At 56.2% G+C, this 17,754-nt stretch overlaps 1 protein-coding gene across 1 annotated transcript; it reads left to right on the forward strand.

Annotated features, from left to right (window-relative positions):
- Positions 1-8,073: 8,073 nt before the first annotated feature.
- GPRIN2 (G protein regulated inducer of neurite outgrowth 2) lies at positions 8,074-17,505 on the forward strand. The gene is made up of 2 exons (XM_087431817.1): positions 8,074-8,190; positions 12,878-17,505. Exon 2 carries the CDS (start codon positions 12,884-12,886, stop codon positions 14,255-14,257), a length of 1,374 nt encoding a protein of 457 aa, XP_087287943.1. The 5' UTR covers positions 8,074-8,190; positions 12,878-12,883; the 3' UTR covers positions 14,258-17,505.
- The last annotated feature ends 249 nt before the right edge of the window (positions 17,506-17,754 follow it).

Below are 17,754 nucleotides of genomic sequence, written 5' to 3' on the forward strand. Positions count from 1 at the left end.
ATAGCTTCCAGGAAAATGAGGAAATGTAGTCTTTTTTCTGGATTTCCACGTCCCCAGAAAAAGCAGGGATTCTTTAAACACAGAAGAAGGAGATTATGACCATTAGGGGACAATCAGCAGTCTCAGTCCCAGTCCATCCCTTTGCCCAACCAAATGTCTGTGTGTCCTGTTCTTCCAAAGCTTTGAATGTCCTCTCCCTGGGGGAGACAACCCCAGAGTTTCATCCAGCGCCTGCACCTAGCTCCCAGCCTAGAATCTGGGCACGGATAGCCTGTAGTGTGGGGTCTGGATGTGGTTCGTCATGGTGTAGTGCCCTGTAAACTCATACACAAGCTATCTGCCTCATCACATGCAATATACAACAGTTGGTAAGGACAGATAGTGCAGTAGGCAGCCCTGTCCAGAAGAAGGAAAAATGGGAACCCACTACAGTCACTGGTTGGCTGCCATCATCAAATCCTGGTGGGCAGAAATTGTGAAGATCCCAGAAAGTGGAGCAAATGCCTTGGATGACAGACCCTGTCTCCAGGACTCTTCCTTTGGGCCCTGGTGGTCCCCTCTCTGTCCGCTGTGTTCTGTGGCCACATTGGAAGTGGGCATCAAAGGTGCACACCTCTTGGGGCTGCACAGTTTTGCAGCCCACTTCCAGCTGGTGTGGAGTTGGTGGCTAGAGGTTGGTTGCTTGAGTCAGCAGTGCAGGCTTGTGCTGGCCAGGCTTGTGGTTTCTTTGGTAACACATGTCCCTCAAAATCTTAGTTGACTTTCTGCCTATTTGCTTCCAGTCATTCTCATGGGCACATAAGAGTATTTAAGCCTAAAAACTCTGGTTTTTTATTAACCAGCCTGTCTGCTATACCTGTTCATCTCCCTCTTAACTGGAGACGAGGGAAAACATTCAGCTTGGATTGGAAGGCAGCATCCTTGATCTGGTCTTTGCCATTGAGCTGGCTGTCATTGTCAGGCTGAGACCCTTGACTGAAAGTGCTTGAGAAAGACCAGCATCCACTGTCTTGTCTCCTGCTGATACCACTTCTTCAGAAACATCTCCTATATCTGCTTCAGTTTGCAGTGTGGAAGCACTTGATTTTTTTTTTTTTTTTTTTTTTTTTTTTGCAGGGAAAGATTCGCGCTGAGCTAACATCTGTTGCCAATCATCCTCTTTTTTTTTTTTCTCCCCAAAGCCCCTGTACACAGTTGTATATCCTAGTTGTAAGTCCTTCTACTTCTTCTACGTGAGCCGCTGCCACAGCTATGGCAACTGACAGATGGGTGTGTGGTTCCACGACCAGGAAATGAACCCAGGCTGCTGAAGTGGTGATAGTGCCAAACTTTAACCACTAGACCATCAGGGCTAGGTCTGGATTTTTCAACCTGAAAAGCTTTTCAACTTAGGTTGTAGCCCATAGGCAAAGAGAGCTTCTCCTAGTGCCATTGCATCCCCTCCCATTTCTGCCTGCATGCTGCCTAGCTCTATCTAACGTCTTCTGGCTCAAGTAGGACTTTGTTAAGAGTGGCAAGAAGCAGCCAGCAAACACCAACATTTTGAAATTTTCACCCATTTCCCGAGAGCTACAGATGACTTTCCAGGGCATTGGAGGAGTCAGTTATCAACTGCTTTAGTGGGGCATAACCAGGGTTTCCAGCTTTCCAGCCTGCAACATCTGTGTGTTTAGAACATATTTTAAGTTTTGTCACCTGCGGTACCTCTTTTCCAGGCATAAAATTCTGTATTAATTAATATATGGGCTTTCTTTCTGTAAGAGAGTCCCCATCCCAAAGAGTGGCTTAAATAGGCTAGTGGTTAATTTCTCTTTCATGTAAATCTTGGTCATAAAGAGTCTGGAGCTGATAGGCAATGTATAGTGTTGGGATTTAGGCCCCTTCTATCTTGTGGCTCTGACATCCCTAGGATCTTGCTGTCATCTGAATGGTATAGACTGACTTAACACCATGACTTCATTCCAACCAGAGGAGGGAAGGGGTGAGGCACAGTCCTTCTGAAGGACATGGCTGAGAAATTGCATACATCACTTCTGCCAACATCTCCCAGGACAGAACCTAGTCACGTGGCATGCCTCGTTGTGCAGGGTATGGGAAATGCGGTCTCTGTTCTGGGCAGGTGTGTTTTCTGCAAGGGGAGTTCTATTACTATAGAAGGGAGGTGTAAGTATTGGGGGACAATTAGCAGTCTCTGTCTTGGGGTGATCCCCCAAATGAAACAGGGGGATGGATTGTGGGGAGCTAAAAAGCAATAGATGTCTACTACAGGGCCTCTCCTCTGTGTGCCCCAGGCCCTCTGTCTCCTTTAATCTCTCTGATCTAATTGTCTGTTTGTGTGTCTGTCATTGTCATCCCTGAATCCCCTATCACACAGGCCTTGAGGTCAGGGCACCTGATTCAGCCTCGATTCCCAGCTCATAGCCTAGGACTGGCACTTATTAGGGACTCAGTAAAATGTTTGTGGACTGAACTGAGGTGGTAATAGGTATTCTTGGATGAAATACCTTTCATTCATTCATTCATGCATTCATTCAGCAAGCATCTATCAAATGCCAGTTCCTAGGAAGTCAGTATCACAAAAAGACACAGCCTTTTCACTCATGGATCTTATGGCTACAGGGTTCTCTCACACTCTACGGATATTTTTGTCTGAAAAACAGCTCCTGTTCAACTTAGTCAAAGCTATGTCTTCTCTAGGCGTTGATGACACACTGATACATTCGAGCTTTCAGTGTCTTCTTTTCTGAGACTCCCAGAGACACTGCCCCCAGTGGTCATCTGTGCTTTGGGACAGCTCAGTGTCCCTTTCCCTTTAGTCTGGCAAGAGCATCTTGCCCCTCCACCACTCTCATGGGAAGAGCACATGACACAGGCTGGCCAATCGAAGAGCTCTCTTCCTCTGGCCCAGGATTGTCAAGCAGGGTCAGTAAGATTTGATTTGTGCATCCAGAGATGTGAGGATGTAGATGGGGCTGCCAGCAGCCTTGTTTTCCAAGAGGAGCGAGCCTAGGTAAGAATGCATCTAACCCCGAGGGAATCAGAGGGAAGAAGTAAGCAAGACAGAGCCCTGTCCACATCATTTGAGCCTTTGGTGTTAGCAATGCCCGAAGCTAGATTCAATAAATACTTTTATTTGCCTAAACTATACAGTATTAGCCTTTTATCCAGGATTCAGGTCTGATAAATATGATTGATTAATAGGCAAGTCAGTTAACTTAAAGACACTGGGAAGCCGATTCGGAATTTTTCTAGATTGTTACGATTTTCCTCCTATTCTTTTTCCAGCTGCCTTTCCCACACTTAACGGATAGCAGTTTTCATGGCTCATTTTCCAAAGCATTTAACCTGGTTTTCACAGGAACAAAACTTTCTTTTCATTTTTGTATTCCACCAGTTCACGTGCTATTTAATTAGCTTGCATAATTACAACATGTACAGTTGGAGTAACTGGGTTTGGATACAAACTCAACTGACTCTTGGTAACCAATGACTCAAGTGGTGAGAGCAGAAGTGCCCAGCCAGCTGGAGTGCATCCTCCTGGCCACCAGCACCCGGAATGCTGCGGCCTTTGACTCTCTTCTTCTCTCTCTTACAACTGAGTCCTAACTAAAACTTGTTTTTCTTTGATGAAGAATTTCTCTGATGGGAGACGTTATCGCTGGTCACAAATCTTGCGTGGGCCCCAATATTGCTTGGCAATCTTCTACTGCGTTTCTTTGGCCAACAGGCTCTTCCACTCTCTGCATAACTATTTGATTGCCCTCCAACCATTCCGTTTTCCCCTTTCTGCCTCAGCACATGAGCTTGCCTTTTATTTCACAGACAAAACAGAAACCGTCAAACTTCAATTTCCAAACCTAGTGACCTACCTAGCTATACCCCCATCACTTCTTCTTGCCCCCTAGTGAAGATGCACAGAGAAGCTGCCCCACTCCTATTTAACATGTTCAGGATCCCAGCCCACTGATGACCTTATGTCAGCTGTGATTCCCACTCTCTCTGCGCTTCATCCACTTCCTCTCTATGGGTCCTTCTCCCCACTGTCAAATGTGCTCAATTTGTTATAATGTGCAGTGGATCTGTCTGTGTCCGGCCACTCAGGCTCCATTCCTCCTTCTGGACAAAACGTCCTGGGTGTGCAGTTGTAGTGGGCTGTGGGAGCTCCTAGAGATGCATTCGGCCAGGTATTCCTCTCATTGTCCAGGGACACAGGGCACGTGGCCGTAGCTCAGCCAAATGTGCTCCTGCTCCCCTGGGACTTTGAATCTTGAGCTGAGAGACACATGAAAAGCGAACTGGAATCCTTCCTTCATGGTGTGACAGGGCAAGACCGTGGAGAGCTCCTGCACTGAGGTCTCAAGTCACCAAGGCTAGCTTGGCCAAGCACCATGCACTGGCTTCCACTCTGAGCTCCCTGCAGTCTTCCCACACATGCCCTTTGTGCTTAACTTAACCAGAGTTGTTCTCTGTTGCTTGAAATCAAGGAAACTACTACATGATGCACCATATTCAAAAGCAAACCAAAAAAACAGAACCGAAACCAAAAAACCTCTCTCTTGACCCCATATCCCTTCCCAGGTGACACCTTTTCTTTCTTCTCCCCTGTATGGCCATGCTTAAAAGAGTTGTCTGCACATGCACTGTCTTCGATTCGCCCTCCGACTTATCCCTCAGTCCACTCCAGTGGCTTCTGCTCGTTGAAGCTGCTTGCTCTAAGTCCCCTGTGTCACAGCAATGTACCAGTCTCCCTTTTCCTTTCTGGCTGCTCCTTCTCAGTCCTTTGCCACCTGGTTACTCACAGCTGGGTCCTACACACTCTCTGAAGACCTTATCCACTCCTCTGAATTCAGGGACTCCTGTGCTCGTGATGTCCAGACCTCCTGGGCAAGTCCAGTCCTGCATGTGCCACTCACCTCTCCACCTGGTGTCTCACCCATCCCAGCGTGCCCCCACGTACTCCTGAGCACTCCAGGCCTGCTCCTCTTCTGTCAGGGTTCTGAGTCTCAGGACACGGCACTTGGCCCATGGGGTCCTAAGCTAGAGCCTCCTGTCTCCACCACAGCAATCAACAAACCCCAGTCCCACCCCACCCCAGGCAGTCCTAGGCTGTATCTCCAGAACCTGACACAGCAGGAGCTCGATAAATATTTGATAAAATGACCGATAGCAGCAAGAACACTACGGAATACTTTCACAAACCCTACCTTCCCCACAGCCCTCTGAGGTAAGTATGATTATTGTCCTTCTGCAGATGAGGTAACCCATGCCCAGAGAGATGGACAGTTTTGTTGGGTGCAGCATTGCAGAGCCTGTGACTATGTGGGGCAGTTGGGATTGCAATTCATGTCTGACTCCCCATCCTGGGTTCTACCTGGGCAGCCACCACAGCCAGGGGAGCTTTCTTGACAAGCCACAAATGGAAGAAGAGGGCCAGTTGGACAAGGGGCCAAGGCCAGGGTGATGTTCAGAGATGCTGGTGGCAGGTGCAATGTGTCTGCGGGCATCCAGCGTGGCAGACATCTGCTGACACTAACTCCAAGCAGGCCTCCTTGAAACACTCGCCGTGAGGTTCTCGGAGTGCTCTCGGATGTTCAGGGGGCTGGGAGCCCCAGGTTTGAGTGCTGGATCTGGCACCAACTCTCAGTGTAAACCCACGTAGCTCATCCGTTTTTGGCGCTCAGTTGACTTCCCTAAAAAGGGAAAATGAGTAAGATTCCTGAGATGTGGAAGGAGGGGCCCTAATTCCTGGGCCGGGGCAGGAGTGGGTGGTGGCCTTGGCAAACAAACCGGCTACTTGCCCCCTTTGGGCAGGATCCCCCTGCCAGGCTGCATGTGGTGGGGAGACCAGGGCCTGAGGCCTCCAGTCGGACACCCCTCTTGGCCTCTGGTGCTCATCCCCCTGAGGACAGCCATCTGCCAGACTCCCGGAGAGCACTTTAAGACTCCACCGGAAAGGGGTGCTTTGGGCAGCCTGAGTCTTCCTGAGCAGAACCCCACCTACTCCACCAGTGAGCGAGCCCCCAACTGGAAGCTGTAACTGACCATGGGGGAAGGGCAGAGAACGTAGGATCAAGGCTTCCAGGCCCTAAGCAGCAGGATCTCAGACTAGGAGGTGTGAGCAGCGGTGCCCATGGTTAAAGGCAGGCAGGGAAGCGTGAGAGCATGACCCACAGGGCCAAATGCTGTGCATGACATAGCACTATCTGCTGTCTCCTTTGGTCAATGAGACAAATTGATGAGGGGCAGCTCAGAGCTACAGACAGAGGTACCACAACTGGGAGGGGTCCTACATGCAGAGAACACAGGTCCTGCATGCAGAGAACACACCAAGGCATGGGGTGGCGGCAGCTGGGTGCGAGGTCCAAGCCACATTTGCTGTATAGTGCCACACACCCCTCCTCTGGACTCGGTCCCAGGCTAGGGGCTAAAGGGAGTGAATGGTGCACACTCCTGCTTGGGCTGTCTACTCTCCGAGGGCTGGGGGGCTTTCTGCAGGCCCTTTCCTGATGCTCTGGTCAAGGCGCAGGGCTGGGAGAGGCAGACAGCTGAGGCTAGGGCCTGAGGACTTCCCAAACTGGAGGAGGAACAGAGATGGTGTTGGCTCCTGGGCCACTGGACCAGAGGGGTGCAGACCCCTCAGGAGAGGGCTGGTCAAGCAAATCAGGGGCCCTGGAGCTAGGATCAACGGAGGAAGGTCGACATTGGGACTCAACTCTCCGAGACTGGGGCCCAGAGATAGGACAAGCTCTTCTTGCCGCGTAGCCCTGGGGGTGGGTGGTAGGAATCCCTCGAGGGCTGAAGGGCTGGGGAGCAGGCTTGGGTGGGGGTGGCGGCCTGTTGTGAGTCTGTGGGCCCGGAGCCCCGCTGGGGGGCTGTTGGAGACTGCGGGATGTTGAGCGAACGGAGCGCTCAGGTCCCCATCGCAGTAGGGCGGGACCGGGATTTCCCAGGGCCTGGATTGGCTCCTGGCGTCGTGGGGCGGGTAGGGAGCGACGGAGGGCGTTTTGGGGCTGGAGGGAGCAGCGGGAAGGGGTGCCGGCTTAGGTAGGGTCGGCTCACCCCCACACGGTCATTGCGCACGCAGGCTTTTGGGGTCCATGGGGTCGGGATGCCGTGCATGCATGCTTGAGGCCTGAAGGCCCAGAGTTGAGTTGGGCTAAGGTGGTGATAGGGACGGGAGGGGAAAGGGATGGGAGAATACCGGCTTTGGGAGTGGAGCTGGGACGCAACTTTGGGGATGTTCTACGAGGTTGGGGTCGTGGGGGCCGGGCGGAGGGCTCTGGGCACAAGGCCAGGAGCGTAGACGGACCGCGGAGGCGGAGCTCAAAGGACCAGGGTCGGTCTTGGGGTCCACGAGAGAGGAGCTGAGAGGATGGAACTGTGGGGTCCAGGGCTTGGAGAATGGGGGTCTGTAGGGGCCGGGCTCGGAGGGACCCGGCCCGATATCCGAGGGTACGGGCCCTAAGGCGTGGAGGTCTCGAGGGCGGGGTCAGAAGCCCAAGACTTGTGAAAGAACGGGCCAGGATGACGAAGGCCATGGGCGGGGCTGTGAGGGAGGGGGTCGCCCGAGGGGCCACAGACCTCTGTGCGGGCGTGGTCCCTAAGGGGAACAGGGGACGAGGGGGCGGGGCTGCGAGGAAGAGGACTTGGGGGCTGGGGATTGTGAGGAGCCGAGCCTATAAGCCTGGGGACGGCGGGGTCGGTCGGGGAAACGGGTGTCTTAGAGGTTCGTTGGGCAGGCCTGTAAAACAGGGGCTTGTAGCGGAGTAGGCGTCGAAAAGACGGGACAGTGGGGCCATACTGCGCGGAGGAGGTCGGGAAGGACGACAGGGGGCTCCTGGGGCGGACGGCGCAGGGCTCGGGGGCAGCGCCGGGGCGGGGCGCGGGGGGGGGGCGGGGCCTCGGGCAGGGGGCGGGGCCGGGCGCGGGCGGGGGGCCGTGGGGCGGGCCCAGGTGAGCGGGGCCGCCGCCCCTCCGCCCTCCTCCCCGCCCCCCTCACCCCTCGGCGCCTCCCCGGCGCTTGTTCCGCGGGCCGGGCGGAGCGCTCCTGGCGGCGGCTTCGGGCCAGGCCAGGGCCGGCTCCGGCTCCGGCTCCGGCTCCATCTCCATCTTGGGCCGTGGCGCCGGGCACCTGTGGCGGCCGCAGGAGCAGCGCTTCCGCCGGCCTGCGCGGCCCCGGCGGGCGAGAGGGTGAGAGGCCGGCTCCGGGCGTGCCCGTGGGGGAGGGGGCGGGGGGCGGGGGCGGGGGCGGGCCGGGCGGCCCCGGAGCCCCACTCGTCACCGTTCCCTGCGCTCTGACCCTCCGCGTCGCGGCCCCCGCCCGCTGCTCAGCGCCCCCCGGGGCCGCGTCCCTCGTCCCATCTCTCGTCTCCCTGCCTGTCCCATCCCCTCTTCCGCGGCTCCTCTGCCCATCCTCCCATTTTTCAGTACTCCGCTCGGGACGCCGTCTCCTGCCTCCACCCCTGCTCCCATCGCTTCTTCCTCTTCCCGTTTCTCCTCCCTTTTCCATTCCCACTGCCCCCAGCCCCAAACCTCCCTCCCTTCTCATTCCTCCTGCCCTCCATCCCTAGCCCCATCTTCCTTCAGTCGCTGCCTCTGCTGCTGGGAAGGTGTGTAGCCTAGTTTTGGGGATCGTGTTGAGGACCTTCTCCCTGAGTCTGGGTGGGCTTCGTGCTGGAGGGGCGGGGTAGGGGCCCCTGCCCCTGGGGAGTGTATGGGGCGGTGCGTTCAGGCCTTTGGCCCCGAAGCCAGAGGCGGTCTGTATGTTTGCTGTGCAGAGTGCAGCTGTGTAGACGCTGTTTCCTGCAGCAAATGGGCCTGTGCGTCGGCCTCTGGTGTGTCCACGGGTGGGGCGCGGGCCTATGCTAGTGCATGGGTGCTCGTGAGCATTGCAGGTAGGGACGCACCAGCCACCTGGGCTGCTTCTGGTTTGGGCAGCTGGACCTGGAGGCTTACCTTCTCCACCCCAGGTGCCTCTTGGGAAGTGTGGGCAAATCCTCCTCAAGGGAGGAAGCTCTGGGATAGCGGGGCCTGGCCCTCTCTCTGGTGAGTGGAGCTGGGTCCTTGGGGCCTCTGCCTCGCCTTTACCCCAGAACCCTTTCCTGGCACAGCATGTGACCCTGGCATCTTGTTCTTAAGGCCCCTTCATCCTGTCTGTCATAGGCAGGTTTTGTCTCCTCCAGACTCTCCCTCTCAGTAGCTCAGGAGCTGCCTGCTACATTGCCCAACTTTGGCTCTGAGTGGTCCTGTCAGGCCCCCTTTTGCTGCTGGGATGGATTGGACCGTCTCCTGGAGGTAGCCATGCCCCCATTATGCAATGAGGGATTTGTAGGGTGTGTAATCCTACCTGGTCCCTCAGCGCTCAGGTCCATATTTTAACATTTTTAAGTAGTTTCCCCTCCTGACCTTGTGGGTTTGCTTTTCCTGTTTTGGTTTTGCTGGAAGAAGAAGTCATCATCCAAATGCCTGTCCCTTAACAAGAGGGGACTTATATGGATGCCACAAGTGTGGTCTGAGATGGGGCCTGCTTGCGGTGGCCTTGGTAGTCCCCTGGGCACACCTCCAAGGGCCTGGGTTCCTTTGCTGGGGGCGACATGGTGGGAGTTGGAATCTCTGACCAAGTCGACTTTGCAGTCTCTTTGGTTGGGCCAGGCCGGGATTTTCTGCAGAATGGGAGCTTTTACTCACAATGATGTTGGTTGATTGCTGCGTGTGAGGCTGGTTGCTCCTCTACTTACTGACAAGCAGAACCGAGGCAGCAGGACAGTCCAGCATTGACCACAGGGCATTGGCTGCATCACAACCTTGATTGGCATCAAATGGGGCAGGAGAGAGAACATTAAGGTGTCACCCAAAGAACACTAGGGGTTTTGGGTACCTCTGTGTGCCTGTCCTTTATCTTGTGCTAAAACGTCTTCCCAGAGTCTCTTTAAGGTGAAACTAGAACCTTTTCCATGGCTTTTAAGGCAGATGGGCAGCCATTCTGGGTATTTAGAATGCAGACTCCAAACGTGCGTGTGTGCGTCCATGCGCGTGTGCCCGTGTGCATGCATGTACACGCATGTGCGTGCGTATCCTCCCAAATTAAGGTTTAAAATAGACTGGGAAACCTAGTGTGGTGATGGAGACATTGGGGACACTGTTGGTGCCTAGATCCTAGGGTGGGATGAAGCTAGGAAGGATTGGGAAGCAAGACTAGGCTAACCTACTGGATGTCTCGATGGCTTCATAGAAGGGCCTGTCTGCCCCCCAGTAGGAGTCCCTGTAACACCAGAGGCACAAGTCACTCCTCATAGGAGGAGGAAACAAAAGATTGTTATTAACAATCACCGTTCCAGACGGTCTGTCTGCCATCACGTTTAGTCTTCGCAGCAATCCTGCAGGATGGGGATTGACTTCTGTTTTGCAGATTGAGAAATCTGAGGCTCAGAGAGGTTAGGTGTCCACTGGAGGGCACGTGCACAGGAAGGGGAAGGGCCAGGGCTGGAAGCAGACCTCTTGCCCCGCCTGCTTACCCGTGGCTCCAAAGCCCATTTGGTTAGCTCCCATTGCTCCCTGGCAGGTCCCTCTTCTTGGTGACAGGGGAGAGGGAAACCTCCTTTCCCTGGGGATAACCTGAGTGACTTCCCTCAGAGCCTCTCCCTCCCTCTGGGCTGGGAAGGCCAGGAGATAGGAGGATTCAGCTGTTGGGGTTCAGCTGTGGGTTCTTTGATGTTTCTGAGCTACTCCAGGTCTCAGTTTTGTCACCTGCCACTTGTGGAGGTAGGGTGAGGAAGGGAACCCGTAGATATATAACACCCCATCCCCTTGGGTCTTTGTGGTCACTGTTCTCTCTGGGCGATGGCTAACGCTGGGCACTGGGCAGCCGACTGGTGAGGCAGGCACAGCGGGACCCTTGTCACTGATGGCATCTGAATAGCTCCTGGTGGGGCCTGAGGGCACCCTCAGCCCCCCCCGCCCCAGTTTCTTCAGGGGCCTGGAGCCTGGTGGAGCTTTTCATGGCCCTGTCCCCAGGAGGGTCCGGGGTAGGCGGGGCTTAGCCAGGGGCTGTGTAGGCTGTCCAGATAGCGCTTCCTTGGTGTTCTTGGACCTGTGGCTAGGTGGTTGTCTGTCTGCCAGGCGCTGTCTGTGACCACAGCCTTCTCAGCTGGCTGGCGCACCTCCTGCCCTCCTGACTCCAGGCAGCCCAAGAAGCAGATGGGGTGGGATTTGTTCCCAGTCATCGCTTGTTCCATTGGTGTGTCGCAGGCACCACTGGGAGTGCTGGACCTGTGCTGGGTGCTGGGGCTCCAGATGAGTCAGGGCAACAGATAAATAAAAAGGTGACGACAGTGGAGGGTGATAGCATCCAGGATGGAGGTCTGCACAGTGCTCAGAGTGTGCACAGAGAGCCTCAGACACTCCTGGGGTTGATGACTGGCTTGGCCACTTACCAGCTGTGTGCCCTTGGGCAAGTCACTAAACCTCTCTGAGCTTTGGCCTTCTCTTGTGTAGAATGGGGAAGACAACATATCTCATGAGGTTGTTCTGACAATTAAATGAGACAGTGCTGGAAAGGATGTGGCACATGCCTGGCACATGGTGGGGGATTGGGCACTGGGAGCTGTTACTGTTATTATCATCACTGTGATTGTTGCTGGCTTTGTTGCCCTTCTCTGTTTAAACGTCCATCTTAGAGCTCCTTGAGGGCAAGGCCTGGGTCATAGTCTTCTCTTGGCTACTCATCCTTTTCCTGACCCTTCCAGGGACGAGTCTAGCTTTGGCCCCAAGAAGCAGCCAGGACTGTGTCTGGAGCTGTATAGTCCAGTATGGTAGTCATTAACCACGTGTGGCCATTGAAATTTAAATTACTTAAATTTAAGTAAAATTAGAAATTCAGTTTCTCAGTCACACTAGTCACCTGTCAAGTGCTCAGTAGTGACATGTGGCCGGTGACTACCCTACTGGACATGACAGAGTAGACTCTTCCCTCATGGCAGGAAGTTGTCCTGCACTGGGTCCAGAGCAGCCTAGAGCTCTGGGGGGACTGCAGCTACAGAAACATCCCCACCGTTGGCTCGAACAGCCACCAGCCATCTCCTGGTGGAGTCTGCAGTTATACAGAACATGTTCCCTTTTGGGTGGCCTTGCTCCCCTGGCCAGAGTGGCTGGTCCCTGGCAGTTCTTATTAGCCCAGGGGGGTGGAGGGCAGGCCTAGGATTGCCCAGACTGCAGCCCTTGCCTGCTGTCCCAGCCCTGTTTCTCCCACTGGGCCTGCCTGGCAGGGAGTCCCGGAGTGATGCTCCTGGTTCCCAGCACTGGCCAGGCCCCGGCAGGTCTCAGTGTGTCCTTTAGTCAGTTTGTTCATCCCATAAACCTCTGAGCCCCTACTCTGTACCGAGGAGGCTCCAGTCCAGAGCGAGATGGATACTGACAGTCCTGGGAGGAACCAGGCTGGTATTTGCCAGGCGAGCTTTACTACTTATTAAAATACTGCAATACTTCTGTGCTGCTTGACTGTTGTCCCAAAGCCCCTGCCCTCAGGGCCCCAGCAGACCTGGCCTCTCCCCTGCCTTCCCCTCCCTCCTCGTAATCCAGCGGTAAGGAGTCAACAGCTGGCATGGTGAGTGGTGTCCAGGACCTTATTCTGGGGCTGGTCTAATCTCTCAGCACTGGTTATTAGATATTTGTAGTGTTGTCCCTGTGTATAATGTGTGATGACTTTGATTTGAAGAGCCTGGTGTCCTGTCACTGTGTTCTTGTGGCTCTGACCCATCAGGCAGGCTGGGACTGAAGCTGTCCCCGCAGTGTGCCTAGCACCGTGTTAGCCCATGGCAGAGTCCAGCTGAGGTGCTGCCACCCCACTCAACTCCTCTCCCTTCCTTTCTCTCTCCTGCAGGCAGCCATGAGGACCAGCCGCCCTGAGCCGGGTGCCCAGGCACCCCGGAGCCCCCGCCCACAGCCCCTGTCCCGGAGCTCTTCCAGCCTGCTGGGTGAAGGCCGAGGCCAGAGGCCAGAGCTCCGTAAGAGTGCCAGCAGCACAGTGTGGCAGGCCCAGTCGGGCGAGGCCCGCGCCGATCCCTGTGTCCTGGAGGAAGAGGGGCACCAGGCTGAGAGCACGGAGCAGGCACAGGCCTCCAGCCCCCGGCCACAGCTCACTGCCGGGGGCCACTGGCAGAGCAGCACTGTGGGCAATGTGTCTACTGTAGACAGTGGTGACCTGTGTCGCCTGCAGGCCCCCAGCACTGCCACCGTGCAGAGGAGCCACTCAGACCTGGTCCGTAGCACCGTGACCCGGGGCCACAGAGGTGCTCGAAAGGCCAGCCTCAGCTGCTCGGCCCTGGGCAGCTTGCCTGTCCACAGGGTTCGGCTGCAGCCTGGCAGTACTTCTGGCCAGGGAGGCCAGGCCCCTGCAGGCCTGGAAAGGGATCTGGCTCCAGAAGGTGGGACTTCGAACTCAGCCTGGACACTGGGAGAGAGTCAGGTGTGGGTGCCGCCACTGGACCTGGGAGGTGCAACCACCCATAGCAGCCCCACGACTGGGCCCAAAGCCACTGGACAGTTGGCCACTACCTCCTGCCGTGCTCTGCCCCCAGCAGCTCTGCTCTGCGGCATGAGGGAGGTGGGGGCCAGTGGCTGCGGCCATGCCCTGCCTGCCCCAGGGATCCTGGCCTTTCCCAGATTAGTGGCATCAGTGAGTGAGTCTGGGCTGCAGGCTCAGCCTGGGGTGAAGTTCCAGTGTAGGTTGCCCGGGGGGCTTACTGGGCATTCCCACTGCTGTGCCCGCCCTTGGCGGCCCACCGGGTTAGCTGCGAAGCCTGGTGCCACGACCAAGGATGTGTGGACCATGACCTCAGCCAGTGACTTGGCTCCCGTGTTGGCATCCCCTCTGTCAGCCCAGGACGCTGGTGTGCAGGCAGCCCCCATGGCAGTCTGCAAGGCTGTGGCCACCAGCCCACCCCTGGAAGCCCCTGTGGCCCTGCACACATTCCCGGAGGTAACTCTGGGGTCCAGCCTGGAGGAAGTGCCGTCCCCTGTGCGGGATGTGCGATGGGACGCTGAGGGCATGACCTGGGAGGTGTATGGAGCGGCGGTGGACCCCGAGGTGCTGGGCGTGGCCATCCAGAAGCACCTGGAGATGCAGTTTGAGCAGCTGCAGCGGGCGCCCGCCAGCGAGGACAGCCTGTCTGTGGAGGGCCGCAGGGGGCCGCTGCGAGCTGTCATGCAGTCCCTGCGGCGCCCCAGCTGCTGCGGCTGCTCCAGCGCAGCCCCCGAGTGAGGAGCTGCGGCCCTCGGAGCTGTCCTGGGCCCATGGACTCAGCCCCAGGCCAGGGCCAGGGACGGTGGGGGGGCCTCGTGCTCCTTGGACCCGCTGGCAGCCAAGGACGTGTCTTACAGTCGGCTGCCTGTGGACCACAGGGCTGCAGCCTGGGGGCTTCCTGCTTCTTGCAGCGGGGCTGATTTTTAAGGGCTTGGTTCCCGAGAGCCACAACTCTACACATCCGGACTCTGAACTTTGGGATGGTTTCAGCACTGTGCATAACGGAGATCCTGAGTTTTCTGTAAAAATACTCAACTTTCTCTTCAGTGTCTCCTCAGAACTCTGCCGTGATTTCCCCCAGGACTCTTGGTGGCTCTATTTTAAAGCAGTGCTGAGATATAATGAGCTCCTGACATGAAAGCTGGGGCCCCAAGTCACAGGGACTGGCTGGGTCTTTCGGGAAGGGAACTGACATGTCAAGGGCCTCCTGTGTGCCACACGCTATGCTTGTCACCTTATTTGTTGAGTCTTCACCTCTTCCCCCGTTTTACAGATGGAACCACAGACCTTGGCATGGCTGTAGCTGACGTGCCCCAGGTTGGAAGCTTGATGTGGTGGGCCGAACACAAAGCCAAGGCTGGCTGAAGCCAGGATGTTTCTCTACAGCACGTGGCTGTGAAGTGCAGGGCGGTTGTGAACAAGAATTTATTGAGCCTATAATCTTTGCTGGGTTCTGTGGATTCCTTGGGGAATAAGACAGGCTGTCCGCACTCTCCTGAGCTCATGGTGTGTGTGAGGTGCCCATCGGTACGAGGGTGCTGAGCATTACAGAGGGCCGTGGGTGCTTCTAGAGCCAGATCCCGTGTAGGTCATTGTGTCTAGAGCCAGCCCCTGGGCTGGCCTCAGGAAGGGGAGAACAGGTGGCCACCTGTCCCCAAATATGTCACAGTGCCTGAAATTGCTTCATTATCACCTCATTCCTTTGGCTTAAGGATTTATTCCCAGCCAGTGCAGTTCTTGGAAGGAGGGAAGGCAGGAATGGATGGGAAAAGGGAAGGAACCTGGGATTGGGGTCTCCCACCTGTAGGACATGGCTGGAGCTGTGAGGCTGTGGTGGGGAGGGAGGCCTGTGGGCCCATTCGCCCAGTCCTATCCACGTGACCTGACATGGGCCAGGCAGTGGCGGCCAGAGGATAGTGGGGATGGAGAGCCCAGGACACTGGGGCTGGCACAGCCTGACTTCATTGCCCAAGGATCTTTCAAGACCTGCGGAGGGTGGGAGTGGGCTGTGTCCTAATCCTGGGGCTTAGTGTGGAAGATTCCAAGCTCCTGGGACTGAATTCGCCAGCTCACCCTTGTGAGGGAGCCAGAAGGTTATTGTCCTGCCCACGGTCACCTGGCATGGGAGGGTGGAGTCAGGGCCCACATGCAGTCCTGCCCATCACCTGGCCCTGTTCCTGGGCCCCCTTCTGCCCCTGGGAACCCAAGACCTGACAGCTGGCACCCTTCTCCACCCCCAAGGACCCAGTACTTATTGGGTGAGAATGACTCATGTGACAATGGGTTAACTTTTAGAGCAGGAAGGGCATGCTAACAGGCCAGAGGAACCAGGTGAGAAAGGCATGCTTCAGATCGGAATGCCTCCCATGGCCCCAAGATGGGGCTTTCTTACCCCAAAAAGTGCCTTTCCCACTCCTAGCTGAGACCAGGTAAAACGCCATCCCTGCTTAAAAATGACAGCAAGTTAGAACTGAGGATGGGCCTGGGGCGGAGGGGTTGGTGTGGTGGGCAGGCAGGGACTTGACCTTGCCCCCCTTTTAAAATGTGATCAAGCAGGTTTCCATGCAGTCAAGAGGCTCTGGGCACCGTGCAGCCCCGGGGCCTGGGTCTGTCTGTCCCTCTGCGTGGGGTACAGGGCGGGCACTTCATGCGCTGGGGGACAACACGTGGGTACCAGGCTGCCCTCTGCCTGGCCCTTCACAGGGGCTCCAGGAGCCCCAGCTGTGGACATGAGGGGAAGAGTGATGAACTGCAGTGGGGAGGGCACCATTGCAGAGGGCCACAGCCGAGGAGGGTCTTCAGGACACAGTGGAGCTGGACAGGTGGTGGAGAAGGGAAGGACATACAGGCAGAGAGCAGCCTGGTCAGAGGCCTATCCTGCCTGGACTGTGGCGAGTTACTGCGAGGCAGGCTGTGTTGGGGTGTTTGTTGGGCTGGGAGGCTGACAAGGGGGTCACCATTGTGAAGATCCTGGTGTGACTGAGGAAAGGAACTTAGGGGAGCTGTGGAAGGGATGGTGGGGCCAGATTTCACTTTAGAAATATCCTTTTGGCTGCCATTGGAAAGATGAGTGTGGAAGAGGTTGGAGGCGGGAGCCCAGGGAGATGAGGGTGTGGGAGCCAAGGAGGGGCCTGTTAGGGGGAGACGGAGTAGGCAGCTGGGAGCACAAATATGCATGCGCGTACACACACACACACACACACACACACACACACACTGTGTGGTGGATGCAGGAAGAAGGAGGACTTCTAGGAGGCTGAGGTTTCCAGTTTGAGCAAAAGGAGGTGAGGCTACCACCTGAGACCAGGGGAGGCAGGTGGGAGGTTCAAGAGGGGCAGGGGAAGGGCCACATGCCACAGGGTTTGGCTGGGACCAGTGAAACCTTCATGAAGAGACTCTCCTCTGTCATATGCAAATGTCATGAGTTCATTCTCTGGTCGATGTGTGCCAGTCTCTGCCACCTCCAGGCTGCACCTGGCAAGCCTGGATGGCAGACTGGGCTGGGCCCTGCATGGGAAGGGCTAGCCGAGCCCCCACCCACCTCATCGTGACCCAGATAAATGTTTGCAGCCAGCCCAGCCTGGGTTGGCCTTGGGGCTGTGCATGACTGGGGTCCCCAGAACACTCCTGGTTAAGCTTGCCGCCCTGAGACAGTGTGAACTGTGTCTTGGCCTCGCTGGCCTAGGCTGCACAGCCTCTGCCGATGGGTCCACCTGGAGCAACTGCAGCTTAATTTCTGAATTCCACCTGGAGACTGACTGAACCCCTCCTCCCCTTGCTGTGGCCCCTTCCCGGGCAGGCCTGACCGGCAGTGGTTTAGGGTCCCAGGACATGGCCACCAGCTTTGTTTACAGATCTCCTCTCAGACTCCAGATTTCTGACCAGACTTTCTGGGTCGCCTTCAGGCCCTGCTCTGGGAGGTGGCGGATTTCGTTATTTGTACACTGGTTTTATTTTGAATTCAAAATAAAGTGTTGGAAGTCAGAGCTTTGCCAGGAAAAGGTTGTTGGTCCTGGCTGGTCTTGATTTGTTCTGGTAGATTCTGTCCTGTGGAGCATCCACCCCAGATTCCTAGTGCTCCCTGCCCAGGCAGGAGTCCCCCTCCCTCCTCTCCAGGGACCCCTCCCTTCTGTCTACCCGCTCTCCTTCCTGGGAGCCTGGGCCCCCCACAGCTGAAGCCTGGCTTCCCTGGGCTGTCTCCTCTGGGCCTGGCCAGGCCCCAGGCTGTCAGCATC

This window comes from Ceratotherium simum, chromosome 6 (assembly GCF_057802395.1).
Source record: "Ceratotherium simum simum isolate JZ-2026a chromosome 6, ASM5780239v1, whole genome shotgun sequence".
NCBI classification, from domain to species: Eukaryota; Metazoa; Chordata; class Mammalia; order Perissodactyla; family Rhinocerotidae; genus Ceratotherium; species Ceratotherium simum.